Source organism: Lepidothrix coronata, unplaced genomic scaffold, assembly GCF_001604755.1.
Source record: "Lepidothrix coronata isolate B3197 unplaced genomic scaffold, Lepidothrix_coronata-1.0 Scaffold52, whole genome shotgun sequence".
Classification (NCBI taxonomy): Eukaryota; Metazoa; Chordata; class Aves; order Passeriformes; family Pipridae; genus Lepidothrix; species Lepidothrix coronata.
The window spans coordinates 3352609-3366429 of record NW_016690232.1 but is presented as its reverse complement, the minus strand read 5'-3'; the positions used below and the strand labels follow the sequence as shown (position 1 = coordinate 3366429).

The following is a 13821-nucleotide window of genomic DNA, read 5'->3' as shown; positions in this document are numbered from 1 at the left end:
TGCCTCTCGCCGCGGCGCCTCTCGGGATCCCACCGATGTTTGCGCAGACCCGGCTGCCCACCCTCCTCCCCCGGCTCTGCGCACTCGCTCCCAGCCTCGCCATGAGCAGCGCCACCGGCACCGTCACCATCCAGCAGCCCCTCAACTACCGGGCGGGCGCCCGCGTCCAGCCCGCCGACGGCGGCCAGGTGGAGGAGGTGTATGAGCCGGCCACAGGTACCGCCCGCAGCCCGCTGGGGTGGGGGTAACCCTGAGCCCGAGGGGTCGGTGCAGGGGAGAGCCTCCGGGGTACCTCTCTGCGAGGCCTGGGTGCCACCTGTGCGGGTGTCTTGCACGCCCTGCTGCTCCAGCGCCACCGTGCTTTGGTGGCCCTTCTGCCTCCAGCCTTTCCCCATCGTCAGTCTTTAACAGCAGAAGCCAGCTCTCGTTGTCAGTCAGGCAAAAAACCCAGTGGTGCTTGATCTTGGCAAAACTCCACGATTTAAATATCTCTAAAGTTATTTATTTTTAGTTATCAGTGCCTAGGGTTCAGCGGAATCACTTCGAGAGTGTCTAACGACTCTGAGGAATGTGTAACAGAGTCCTGAAGATGGTGGTAGAAGTGTAACAAACTCCACTGGGAAAGAGAGGAATTTTGTAACAACTGGAGCCAATTAGTAACTAGAACGTGGCTGTGGAGGGTGCAGCTCTTTTAATTCAGACCAGCTGAATTACAGCACTTCTTCTACAGCAAATTCCCACAAATCAGTGGGAATCATGGGGGAAGTTCTGTCCCTGGTATGGGAGGCTGGACTGATCTATTTGGGTTTTGGTGCAAGGTAAACCATGTTCTGAGCCCCTTTTCTGAGACTTCCATCTTATTTATCCCCTGTTTAAAACGTGCCCAGGTCGTGTGCTATGCAAGCTGCCCTGCTCTGGTGAGAAGGAAGTTGATCTGGCTGTGCAGAGTGCAAAGGCTGCCTTTAAAATATGGAGTCAGATGTCTGGCATGGAACGATGCAGGGTGATGCTGGAGGCTGCCAGAATTATCCGGGTATGTCGTGGGAGACAGCTGCATCTTTTGGGGAGGAGTGGTTCTGTCTGTGAGCTTCTTTGTGGGTTACTGTGGCTGTTGGGGCCTTCCAGCAGGCTTCCAGAGCTCCAGGAGAAGCTCAGGAGTTAAAACCCACCTTTGGCCAGAAGAGACAGGAGGCTGCCTTGGGCAGGGGTTTGCTCTTATCACTGAATTCAGCGCCCGTTTGTACAGCTTTGGTCTTATCACTGGATTCAAGGCCAGTGTGTGCCATCTCAGCTTAATTCTGTTGGAAGACATATAAAACTGAAGCCATCCGGTCCACATCTTGCAGGGCTTGTGCTTCTTTAAACAACTCCAAAGATTAACTGCACAAGATTTCAAAGCTAAAATTGCATAACTCGCATTGTTGAACTTTTGGCTTGTTGGAGGCTGTTGTCACATGACTGGAGTGTGCCTTGGCAGTAAGAGAAAATAGGAATACTGGCTTTTTTCAGATAATACAAGTAGGAGAGGATACACTTAAGTGAGCTTTATCACAAACTTCTTTGTGACATAAGGTTCTTGAGCATCAAAGTTAATCTTCATCAAGGCACCGTTCTGTGAGAACCCAGACCTTCTTTCCCCAGTGTGTATATGTCATGAGAAAACTGTTTTGTTTCTGCCAAATTCCTGCTCCTGCCAGACAGCAGGATAATATTTCTGCCTGGGAGCTGGTCTGTCCCTAGCCGTGTTGCTTTCCCTGTCCTTCACTGAATCCTCTGGTTCCATCCTGGTCTTGCTGTTTGCTCTTCTTCCCAATTTAGTTCTGCGAACTCTAATCCTTGTTTGCTAGCCAGCTTCTAAGTTCGTGTTTGTTCATGTCTTAGATAAACAGGGATGTTAAGCAAGATTGGACTAGCAGTGAACCCCAGCACCTTTCTCTTTGACATTCCCCTGTGCTCAGTCACCACTGGGAAATTGATGTATAGCAATTGGGAATGACCCTTTTGGGGATGAAAGTTTCCCATGTCAGAATCTCGTTTGGGACTCACGTGCCTGGGAAGCAGCTGTCTCCTTGTGGAGTTCTACTATGGGCTTCTCTAATGTGCTGTCTCTGTCCTATGCCTCTCACAGGAGCAGAGAGAAGAAATTGCCACCATGGAAACCATCAACAATGGCAAATCCATCTTTGAAGCCAGAGTGGACATCGACATATCCTGGCAGTGCCTGGAGTATTACGCAGGGCTGGCAGGATCTCTGGCTGGTGAGGATGTTGCTGGGGTTTGCTCTTTGTTCTCTGTCCCACATTCCCTGATATCTCTGATGGCACAAGGCCACCTTTGCTGCTGATTTCTGTAAGAGATGGACCATTCCATTTTCTGAATGTCTTTGAGAGATCTCTGCCTGATGCTGCTGTGGGCACTCACACACCTTCTGTGAGCTTGCTGGGGTAAAACCGTGTGTCTGTTCTCAGGCAAATCCAGGTCTGACCCCTAAAGCTCTGGTAAGAGAGGAAGGGCCTTTGCTCTTTTCTACCTTCTGGCTGTTTCTTTGCAGGTGAACACATCCAGCTTCCTGGGGGATGCTTTGGGTACACTCGGAGAGAACCACTCGGGGTGTGTGTTGGGATTGGAGCCTGGAATTACCCTTTCCAGATTGCCTGCTGGAAGGCTGGCCCGGCCTTGGCTTGCGGTAATGGGGACCTGCCCACACAAGCATCTCGTCAAACCAACTCATCCTGTGGGGAAGAGTGATTTGGGGGATAAAGTCTAGGATTACCTTGAAGTGTTGAAGGATTAGCAGAACCTTCAGGCTGTTGCTCTGGCAGGAAGGGAAAGGAAATGAAAGCAGGAACATCTCAGATGTCAAGAGGGTGGGAGTGCATCACGAAAAATGCTCATAGCTTGGCTCTGTACCAGAAGAGGAAGGTCTCTGGAAATGTCTGCGGGGCAGGACCAGCAGTCCCATCTCCCCCAGCCCTTCCCAGCAGGAAGTGCACCCTTTTGCTAGTTGTCAGTGATCAGCTGAAAGTGTTTCCTCCTCTTTTGGGGGAAACTTATGGCATCTGTTGAGACAAAGTCATTGTGTGTGGTGGGGATTTGTTTTGTTTTTTACCTAAAGCATTTGGGGTGTTAATTCCATTTTGCCTCTTTCTGGGTTCCCTCAGGCAATGCAATGGTCTTCAAGCCTTCTCCCTTCACCCCTGTTTCTGTGGTGAGGTTGGCAGAGATCTTCACAGAGGCCGGGGTGCCCAAGGGGCTCTTCAATGTGGTGCAGGGTGGGGCAGCCACAGGCCAGTTCCTCTGTCATCACCCAGATGTGGCTAAAATCTCCTTCACTGGCAGCGTGCCAACTGGCATGAAGGTAAAGGCACCTTTGCACTCGAGGACACAGGGGGCCTGTTGTCAGTATTTCCTTGAGGTTTTTCAAATGAGGCTTGTAAAAAAGGGGTGCAAGTTGGCATTTTTGGGACTGAGCAAGGAGGTGGCACGTACAGAGTCATGCTGGGGATCCAGGCAGCCTGCTGGTCTTGGGCATTTGATCCTTTCAGAGGAACCCCTTGGTCATCTTCACTTGTTTACCCGTGGTTGCAGTGAAGTCTCTGAGCTGCCTAAGTGGATGTCGATGTGGGGAGGAGGGTATGTAAAACAGCACCACTGAGAAACTGCCTGAGTGTTTCTGGCAGTAATAATTCAGTTCAGCTGCATGCAACCTACTGTTTTCAAGCAAGAGGTTAATATCTGTGAATTTGTCACCCTCAATTTATTATTCAAAAATTAAAAGTCCCTGGAAGGACATCTAGAAATAAATTCTGATTTTGAAAGAGGGGAAATGTCCTTTGAATGCTCCCTGTGTGTGTGCACGTGTGGGTTGCAGTGACACAGGTGCAGCTGCAGCTGCTGGCAGCTTTTGCTGAACATGAGGATTCCTGCAGATGCCTCCCCAGGTTCTGTTGGTTTTATCTTTAAAAGAATAAAACCCAGACTCTCTGAGGTTGTCCTGAGTCTGAACTAAGCACATCTAGAAACCCAGCTTACCCTTCGTGCTGCTTCTCTTCTTGGTGAAGGGCCCTGCATGACCTCCCCCTTTGGGTCTCTCTTGCCTCTCTCCACCAGCCTCCCCCTGGCCAGTGGATCACTTGTTTCTTCTGTCCTTGTTTTCCTCAGATCATGGAGATGGCAGCTAAAGGGATCAAGCCAGTCACCCTGGAGCTGGGGGGCAAATCCCCCCTTATCATTTTTTCAGACTGTTCCCTGGAGAATGCTGTGAATGGAGCCCTCATGGCCAACTTCCTTACACAGGGCGAGGTGTGTATCCGTGGTGCAGGAATGGCCCTTGCCAGAGAGGCAGGGTGGTTTCACAATTGGGCAGTGGAGCCAGCTCGTGGTTTTCCTGGTGAGGGATGCCCTAGAGCTCCTATCTTGACACGCATTTCCCAGAAGGGATTAGAAGGGATGCCCTTGCAGAAGCCAGGGCAGGGTGTACCAGCAGAGCGTGCCTTAGCCAGTGCCCTGTCCTTTCCAGACCTGGAGCCTCCCTGACACCCAGTACCCAGCTCAGCACAGCTGCTCCTGTGTCCTGGGCTCCGGTCTGGCGCTGCTGGTGTCCTCTGGAGAGGCAGAAGGTTCCAGTCTGGTGTGCTGAGCTGCTGCACTATGGGGGTCTGTCCTTCCTAAATTTGGGATGTCCACACATGCTGCAGATTTTGTGTAATCCTTTGCAAATTTGCTCAATGAGGTCATTTCTGGGAGCTGAGAAGTCAGCTCAAGGTCTCTTCTGCTGGTGACCTGATGCGTTTTTGCCACCTGGTGGCATCAGAACCACTATGTCCAACAAGGACTGCTCAGTGCAGCCCAGGGCTGCAGGGTAATCCTGTGTTCCTTGTTCCCAGGGACAAGTTAACTCTTGTAGCAGCTGTGGAGGGGCTTTTCTGAGCATCTCTGTAGCAGGATCCAAGCAGGGAAGGACTGTGGAGTGCTGTGTTTCCTATTCTGAGCAGCCTGTCCTGTATCCCAGGTGTGCTGCAACGGCACGCGGGTGTTTGTGGAGAGGAAGATCCTGGATACCTTCACAAAGGAGGTGGTGAAACGCACCCAGAAAATCAAAATCGGAGACCCACTTCTGGAAGACACACGGATGGGAGCCCTCATCAACCGGCCCCATCTGAATCGTGTCCAGGGCTTTATCAAGCAGGCCAAGGAGCAGGTGAGGTCGTGATGCTGCCTTGACTGCCCTGAAAGCTCTCTCTCTGGTTAGGCAAACAGATTGGCAGCTGCCTTCCAGCCCCGTGCTTTCCTAGTGAAGCTGGTTTTTTTGTTGATGGGTGTTTTGGGCCACTAGATACACAAGTCTATGGGACCTGAGGATGCATCCTAGAGTCCTGAGGGAATTGGCTGAAGTAGTTGCCAAGCCACTCTCCATGATACTTGAGAAGTCAGGGTGGTCAGGTCCAGAGGAGGGCCACAAAAATTATCAGAAGGCTGGAGGACCTCGCCTGTGAGGAAAGGCTGAGAGTTGGGGTTGTTTGGCCTGGAGAAGAGAAGGCTCTGGGGACACCAGATTGCAGTGTTTCAGTTCATAAAAAGGGCTCATGAGAAAGATGGGGACAAACTTTTTAGTGGGGCCTGTTGTGATAAGACAAGGGCCAGGCAGAGCTGCAGCAACTGGGCAGGGTGCTCCTGGGTATGCCTGCCTACCTTCCTCTTGCCTCTTTCTCAGGGGGCTGAGGTGCTGTGTGGTGGGGACCTGTACGTGCCAGATGATCCAAAGCTGAAGAATGGCTACTACATGCGACCCTGTGTGTTAGGTATGATCCCTCCTGCTCGCGGTACTGTGGTCTGGTGTGTGGATGTGGCTGAATTTCTTCTAGAGAAAGCTGTGTTCAGCATAACCTGGCTCTGTGTGTGTCCCCAGAGTGGACAGGCACTTGCATGGGTGTACTGAACACCAAGAGAGGCTCCCAAGAGCTGCATCCTTCTGCTGTCAGAGGGTCTGACAGGAATTGTGCAGTTAGTGGCTTTTGAAATGCAGGATGGGACTCGCTCCTCTGCAGGGAGGCTGTGTAGTGCTGAGCACTGTCTCAAAGGCTGTGTGGGTTGCTGAATGCACAGGCTGTGCTGGTAGCTCTTCCTCCTGAGGCACACATCCTCTGCCATGCTTCCAGGGAACTGCAAGGATGACATGACATGTGTGAAGGAAGAGATCTTTGGGCCCGTCATGTCCATCCTGCCATTTGACACGGAGGAGGAGGTTTTGGAGAGAGCCAATGCCACCAAATATGGCCTGGCAGGTGGTGTCTTCACCAGGTATGACTGGGTAGTGTTGCAGGAAGTGTTCTAGGGAGGGGAGGAGAAGGGAAATACTGCAGCACCTTGATGCTGCTCTTGCAGTGCCTTGGTATGGGCATCTTCTTCCAGAAAAGCTGGACCAACAGATTGCCAAAAGGGAAATCTGTAAATGATGTATCTCTTAGTTTTTCCTGAAGTACTGGGTGGGCCTAGCTGTCCTTTGGACTCCTCCCAGCCTGTGCTGGTGTGCTGCCAGCCTTCCTGCATCTCCAGGATGCACCAGGAGCCTGCTATGCTGCTCTTGGCCACTTGCCCTAATCTGCAGTGCTGGTGTCCTTGTCCTGCCCTCGCAAATCAAACCAAATTTTAGTGTCCTCAGGAATAGGTGCTACATCCTTGGAGCAGGGAAAGACAGAGTAGGGCAGGTCAGGCTCCAAACCCCACCGTGACCAGCTGGCCTTTCTCTAATGGGATGTCATCTGTCAGGGAAGGGGGGGATGAATGGGAGCAGATCCAGCTGAATTGCTCTTTTCCTGAAGGGATATCCAGAAGGCTCACAGGGTAGTGGCGGCTCTCAAGGCTGGGATGTGCTTCATCAACAACTACAATGCCAGCCCTGTGGAGCTGCCTTTTGGAGGATACAAGTCATCAGGTGAGCTCTGTCTGACCTTCCCTGGTACCTACCTGTTACAGGGGCTGTGAGTGGCACCTGGCACTGCCTGGAGCTGCGTTCTCACTTCTGGCTCTTCCCTGCAGGATTTGGGAGGGAGAATGGACGGGCAGCCATCGAGTACTACTCGCAGCTGAAGACTGTCTGTGTGGAGATGGGTGATGTGGAATCGGTGTTTTAGGGGCTCTGGGTCCTGCTCAGAGGAGCATCAGCCAGCTCCTGCCTGTCAGCCAGGGATGTAGATCGTGTACCCAGCAATGAAGTACTCTAAAATTGTCAGTGCCTGGGGGGAACAGTGCTGGAGCAGCATTTAGCCACCCTGCTCCTGCAAGGGGGAAGGTACACACAGGGCTCAGTCTGGGGGCTTGCTGTGTCCTGCCTGGTGGACAATGGGAACCTTGGGGCAGGAGGCACCAATATGGCTTTTAGCAGCAGCTCTTGGAGCTGTGTGATGTTATTAGAAGCTTATCAGTGACCAAGGCCTGGCCCAGGCTGCTTCCTGTGCCGTGTGCCTTGGTTTCCATTGCCTTCTACCCTCAGTCAACTTCAGTTTTGGCTTCTTAACAGGTTGATAATACTCTATGCACATATAAGCTCTTGGACAAATTGATATCCTGGAGCTATAGGCTCTGTCTGTTGTCTGACTACATGAAAGCCTTAGGGTAGGACTGTTTATTCCCTCTAGCTCCCTTGTAACCACAAGTTTTGTTTTTTCTATCTGTACCTTACTTACAAGTGGGACAAAATATTGTGGGAAGGGTTGGCTGATGCTGCCTGGGACAGGCATGTCCCTGAGAATCACCTCCACACAAGAATGGTAGCAAGCTCCAGCATAGGATAATGAAAGCTATTTTACTTTCTCCCTGTAAACTTACTGTTCTTTATACACGTGATGAAGCAACAACTTTAAATGTTTGCCTATGTCTTTTTTTAACAATCAAATAAATACTAATCTGGAACATCTTAGCACAGAGTGACATAAATTGAGTGGTCCAGAAATGGGGCTGCTGCTGTGTGGGTTAAACAAGTTCCAAGGTGGCTTTTCAGTCACTAAAATCATAAAATCTAGAAAGAACATCTGTGCCTGACAGGCAGATTTCTGTAGTCCTGCAAAACCAGAGTCACTTTAGAATTCTGCAGAGCTTAAAGGAAACACTCTAAAACTTTAGAATGAAAATACAGAATTGAAAATTTCATTTTATTGAATGAGACAAGAAAAAATCTACAGGAAATGAAGTGTTCTAGAAGAAAACAGAACAAAACTCCCTTTAGCTTTTTGGGCAGCCCTGCCCTTGGCAGACCCAGCCCAGGTGCTGGCAGGCTGAACACACTCCTGTGCCCAGTAGCCCAAGGAGTGCCACTGAGCCAATGGCCCCTCTCCTTCGGTTTTTGGGATCTGGAAAAAAGGCAGGTTTTGTCAGTTCAGCAGCGCATCCAGACTAGCCCATCCTGGAAACTGAAGGGGGAGCAGGGACTAAAGATAAATCCCAAGGCAAAACAGCAGGCACCAGCCCAGGCCATGTACCTGCCCTCATAGCATAGCTATCCCTATTGGATGAGCGTTCTTCCCATCAGCAGGAAGAGTGTGCTGCAGTGTTAGCAGCCTGTGGACCTGCACCCTTTCCTCCACACCCCACTGGAAGCTTTATGCTGCCTCCCTGGTGTAAGCTGGAGCAAAGAGCCTCAAGGTCACTGTAGGAGACTTAAGATTCCACACACCCGCTGTGTGCTGCAGGGTAAAGACCTACCTCCCGTGTAGTAGCCATGGGCATAAAGGATTCTCCCAATGATCCAGGCGATGCCAAGCCCTGTGGCAGCCCGCTGGAGAGAAAGGAAAAGCATTAAAGTTTTGGAGACTTGAGCAAAGTCGTGCAGGCAGCAGGTGCCAAATCTCATTTCACCACTGTCCAGTTGGTGAGCCAGACCAAGGGCCAGGATCTTGGAGGCAGCTGCTGCCCCAGGTCAGGAGGTATTGCAAACTTCCACCTTGCATCTTAATCTATAGCTGGCTCCCATTTTCCAGATGTGCCTATGCTGCTTCCTTCCCTCTCCAAAAAGGAGTATTCAGGAAGGACCTGGTTTGTCTTTTAGGGGCAAAGATAAAGGTGTTGGCCTCTCCCACACACCTGCTTCCTCCTGAGTTGTCTATATCTTTCAGTTAAAAATAATCCAGGCTTTTTTGACCTCCTTTGGCAGGGCTTGGAAGAACCAGTCAGGGAGGGATGGAGGGACCCTCACAGGGAGGCTGTGAATGCTTCCCTTTTGTCCAGCAAGGCACCCTTAGGGGAAGGAAAGGGGTCTAGTAGCTGCAACAGCAGTAATGAGTTTATTAAATAGCTGTGATTCCCCTGCACAAGTACATTTTTAGAGTGGACACTGCTGTGCTGTGGCCAGTAAAGAGGCTAACTGGGCCTCCTGCCCAAGTCAGGCAGCAAGAGCAGAGTTTTGTCACACAGACCTGACCACAGTGTCACTTACCGGGTGGTAGATTCCACCGGTGGCTAAAAAGAACAGGAAGGCGGGATAAACTTCCAACCTGAAAATAAAAGTGAGGAGGTGGTGTTTGTGCTCAAGTTGCTTACAAAGAGGAAACTCCCGAAGGGCAGAAGCTGCGAACATCCCCTCCCAAGGGCTCTTTGGGCCTGTTATGAGTCTCTGTGCTCAATGCTGTGACTGAGGAAAGAAGGAATCTGAGCATGCACAGGCTTTTAGGGGCTTTCCCCAGCCTGTGCACGTCTCCAAAGGCCACCAACCCACTCTTTCAATTTTGTGCCCTAAGCCACAGCTAAATGCTACCCAGGAGTTGTGTCTCCAGCACCCCTCTGATGTGCTGTTGCAACCTCTCCACAGGAGCAGGGTTGACTTTGGCCTCTCCCCAGGGAGACCCAGGCAGGCTTTTCTGGAAACAAGATTCCTTGTGTCTTAAGATCCACCCATGGAGGCAAGTTGCTGGGAACTGGGGAAGAGGAGGCTGCTTCACAGCCTGTCTCACAGTTTAAGGCACGGGAAGGAGCCAGTACAGCCTTTCTGCTAAGCATTACAGGGCTGTGTGGTGTCCTCAAGTGCTGAGCCTGAACTGGAGCACGTGGCAGCTGCACCTCTGTAGCTGTGGGCCCTGCCCACAGCCCTGTGTGTCTCTAGGCCTGTGTTCATACATGTTACTCACGTGTTCTGGTGTGCACGCTGGATGCAGTTGAAGATACGCCCGTTTTCAGGGTCTGTGCTGTACATGGTTGGATACTGCCAAAAAAATAAACCAGCAGCAAAACATGAACAGGCACAGTCTGGGCTTGGAGCCTGTTCTCCAGCACAGGGAGTGTGCCCTGCAGCACCTCTCTCCCCAGGGCTGCCTGGGTGCTTGCTGTGGCAGGTTAGAGCCTGTCTCCTGCCCCATGGCCCACAAAAGCTGTGTTGAAGGTCACTGCCTTCCTCACCGCTGGAGCTGCTGCCTGGCTGCAGAGGCTTCCCCAAGCCTCAAATCCAGCCCTCTGTGCACCACGTGCACTGGGTACATTTGCTATAGTCCTGACTTGATGTAGTAGGAGTGGGATCACCCCAACAGGCACCTGAGGCTGTCCTTGTGCCCATCCCTGCTTGCCACTTCCGTGGTGAAAGAGCAAAGGAGCTCGAGGGTTTGTGCTCGAGCCAAGTGACACAGCAGCTCTACATGCAATCGCCCTGACTCACAATAGGACTGGCTGACCCCACCCAACCCACAGCCCTGCCTGGCTTAGAGGCTCCTCAGTGGATGCTTAGGGAAGGTCACCTTGAAACACTTCCTGTGACAGGACTCACATGCTCCCCCTGAGTTTGAGAAACCCTCCTGTCACTTTTGTTCCACTGACTCCTTTACCCCCCCCAATGCTGCATCAGCCATATTTGCAGCCATGTGGTTTCTTGCCCACTGATGTTGCCAAGCTGTCTCAGCTTGATGCCAAGTGCCTGATGTCCCACATCCTGAGCTCTGTTGTGCTGTCTGGAGAGCCATGACAGCTCCATCCCTTCGGCATCTGTGTGGTGGGGCAGGAAACGTCAGCAAGTCACCCCAAAAGAAGCAAGGTGTCACCTAGCCTGTCTGCAGCACCCCCAGCAGACAGGCTCCGACCTCCCCATCCCCTCGGCCTGAGCACTCACGTCCACGTTGTACTTCTTGCGGGCCTTGCCCACCTTCATGGCGAGATGCATGACCAGGACGAAGCTGGCAGCCCCGGTCAGCATGACGTACCCATACTCCTTGGAGAGAACAGCCATCCTGGTGCTGTCAGAGAGAGGGAGCAGATTAATATTTTGGGGTGTGACTGGAGAATTGGCAGCGTACAGTGCATGGATATGCGTGCGTAGAAGAGTTGCTGAGCGTGGATCCAAGACCTCCCAGCACAGGAACTGGCTGAAGGAAGAGAGAAATGGTGAGTGGGGGAATTTTCAGCTCTTGGAGCCAGCTGGGCATTAAGCAGCACAAAGCAAGAGATTTCTGCACAGTTCCTGTCAAGCAAGCCTTAAAATCACCTAAGCATTAGTGGGAGGCGATGTCTAGAGGACACTAGTCCAGCCTGTGGCTCTGAGCAGGACAACAGCCATCAATGTGTCCCATCAGCTCTGACTGTGCTGGTTGTGTCCCATCAGCTCACACAGTGCTATGCTGCAGGGATACTCTGGAGACAGGGAGAAAAAACTGATTGCTCATGAGCTAGGGGACCACCTTCCAACCCCAGAGCTGGGGGCCACCAAATGAAGTCAGGGAACACACTGGAAACAAACCAAGACAGGTGTTTTCTCATGCAGTGGGAACCAGACCTGTGGAACTCCTCGCTAAGGCACAATGTGAATACAGGCAGTCCTCATAAATTCAACAGGAAACTGGGCAAGCTCTGGGAACAAGAGGTAAATTGGACATTATGATACAAAGAAATACAAACTAGCTCAGAAACCCCCTGAGCTGAAAGGAGCTGGGCTACATAAATGGTTATTTTGTACCATTAAGGTGAATGCTAATAAATCGCACCACAATGGTAATAGTAACCGAACCTTTTGGGTAAAGAGGCGCTGGCCAGACGAGCGATGCTCGGCCCCACAGCTCCCAGGAGCCCTCTCAGTCACAAATCACTGACCAGCCCCAACAACACACAGCTGCTGGCAGCTACCAACGTCTGCACAAGCACCTCTGCGGCAGGAGGTACCAGGGCCTTTGTGGCTTTTGTTAAACAGTTCTGTGCTTCCTCAGGCAGCCTGAGACAGAACCACAGAGCAAGAGGAGCATCTTGCAGCCTCTGCCATGCTGTCCAGCATTGCATGTTCTCCCTATTTCCCACTCCCCATCCTGCCATCAGCCTGCCCTGCTCAACACGGAGCTCTCTGGCTCCCTCCCAGCACAAGAGAGCACAAGGGCCCTTCCCCACAACCATCTTGCACAATTCCAGACCTCAGAGGTTTTCTGGGTGACCCAAGAGGGTGCTGCATGACACAGCTCAGCAGAAGACAGAAGAGACTTCCCCAAGATAATTCCCTCTCCAAACCAAACACTGGTTGGCGCCCGTCTCCAGATGGCGACTGCACGACTGCATGATATAGTGAGGTTTTGGTGCCTCCTGCTCTCTCCCCTCAGCACAATCTGTCAGTGGGGGGGAAAACAGGCCACCTCACAGAACCAGTGCAAACAGCCTTCCTGTCGCAGCAATGTCAGCGCCTCTCACAAGGGACCTTCGGGGACTAGAGAGCTTTATTTCTCATTTGGATGGAGCAAGGTGAAGACAACAGCTGGCTTTGTCCGCATGAAGTTTGGTAAAAAATTATCAGTAAGAACATTAAAAGCCTAAAGTAATAAAGAAAAGTCAGCAGCATGCACCTGTAATTGAGGTTAGTGCTTGATAGAGACACACCGAAAATAGAACATGTTCCCACCTAGCAGAGCAAGTTGATGGTCACATTTCCCCCTTCAAATTACAAGGTTGTTGGAGAACCAGGCATTTTATCTTCCAGCATTAGATTACATCTGGGAGTTTATCTTGGGAGCAAAGAGCTCAGCAGCGCATTAAGCCAGTTGAGTCATACAAAAGTGTACCTCAAGCCTTTACTCTATTGATTTGGAGCCATATAGAGCACTCCAAAGTCACCCAGGACCTTCTGCCTCTCCCATGATCGTTTCCGGATTCTGGCGCCCAGAGTGTTTCTGAAACCTTTGTCCCCAGCTGCAAGGGCTTTGCTGACCTGCACCGTCACGGGCACAAGACTCGATTTCTACTTTCCATGCAGCGATGTTTCAGGCTGGAGCCACACGTACAAGAGATTCTGGAGCACGACAGGGCACAGAGCAGGAGCAGTAGTGCTCTCAGAGGTGCTTTTACTGCAGAATAAGGGTTCTTACAAGTTTACCATAACACTGCAGCTACTGTGAGTCAGCAAAGCGCATTAAGGCTCCTCGAGCAGACCCACGCGCAGATTCTGACAGGATTTCCCGTTTTAATCTCAGGCTTTCCAGGCTTTCTCTCGAGCCAGGAGAACCCTTTGTCGCCCCGTCCCCCCGTTCGCTCCAAGGCTGAGCCCTCCCAAGCCAGGCGGGGCCAGGCTCAGCCTAACCCGCCCGTGCAGGGGGGCGGGCAGACCCCCGCGCCCTGCTCGTCCCGCAGCCACCTTCCCCCGGAACCTCCCTCGCGTGGGAGGACGTCCCCGGCGCTTCTTCCATTTTCCCCACCGTCCATCGGGACAACCTGCATAACCGAGCCCTGGGAGCATCCCCCCCGTCCCCCCGACCCCGCTGCCGGGGTGCCCGGCCCCGCACTCACCCTGGGCGCGCTGCGGGACGGAGCCTGGGACTGAGCCGGGGACGGAGCGGCAGCGGCAGCGGGAGCGGGGCCGGGCCGCCCGCAGCACCG

At 52.2% G+C, this 13821-nt stretch overlaps 2 protein-coding genes across 2 annotated transcripts; one reads left to right on the top strand and one right to left on the bottom strand.

The window, feature by feature from the left end:
- Position 1: 1 nt before the first annotated feature.
- Positions 2 to 7918, top strand: ALDH9A1 (aldehyde dehydrogenase 9 family member A1). The gene is made up of 11 exons (XM_017815826.1): positions 2 to 216; positions 888 to 1033; positions 2129 to 2258; positions 2552 to 2686; positions 3162 to 3358; positions 4162 to 4302; positions 5012 to 5200; positions 5714 to 5801; positions 6159 to 6300; positions 6822 to 6934; positions 7039 to 7918. The coding sequence occupies exons 1-11, from the start codon at positions 36 to 38 to the stop codon at positions 7131 to 7133; spliced, it is 1557 nt and encodes a 518-aa protein (XP_017671315.1). The 5' UTR covers positions 2 to 35; the 3' UTR covers positions 7134 to 7918.
- Positions 7919 to 8123: 205 nt separating this feature from the next.
- MGST3 (microsomal glutathione S-transferase 3) lies at positions 8124 to 13799 on the bottom strand. Its single transcript, XM_017815831.1, has 6 exons — positions 13732 to 13799; positions 11087 to 11210; positions 10119 to 10192; positions 9431 to 9488; positions 8701 to 8773; positions 8124 to 8348 (listed from the first exon to the last, which is right to left on the bottom strand). The coding sequence occupies exons 2-6, from the start codon at positions 11201 to 11203 to the stop codon at positions 8221 to 8223; spliced, it is 450 nt and encodes a 149-aa protein (XP_017671320.1). The 5' UTR covers positions 11204 to 11210; positions 13732 to 13799; the 3' UTR covers positions 8124 to 8220.
- Between the last annotated feature and the right edge of the window lie 22 nt (positions 13800 to 13821).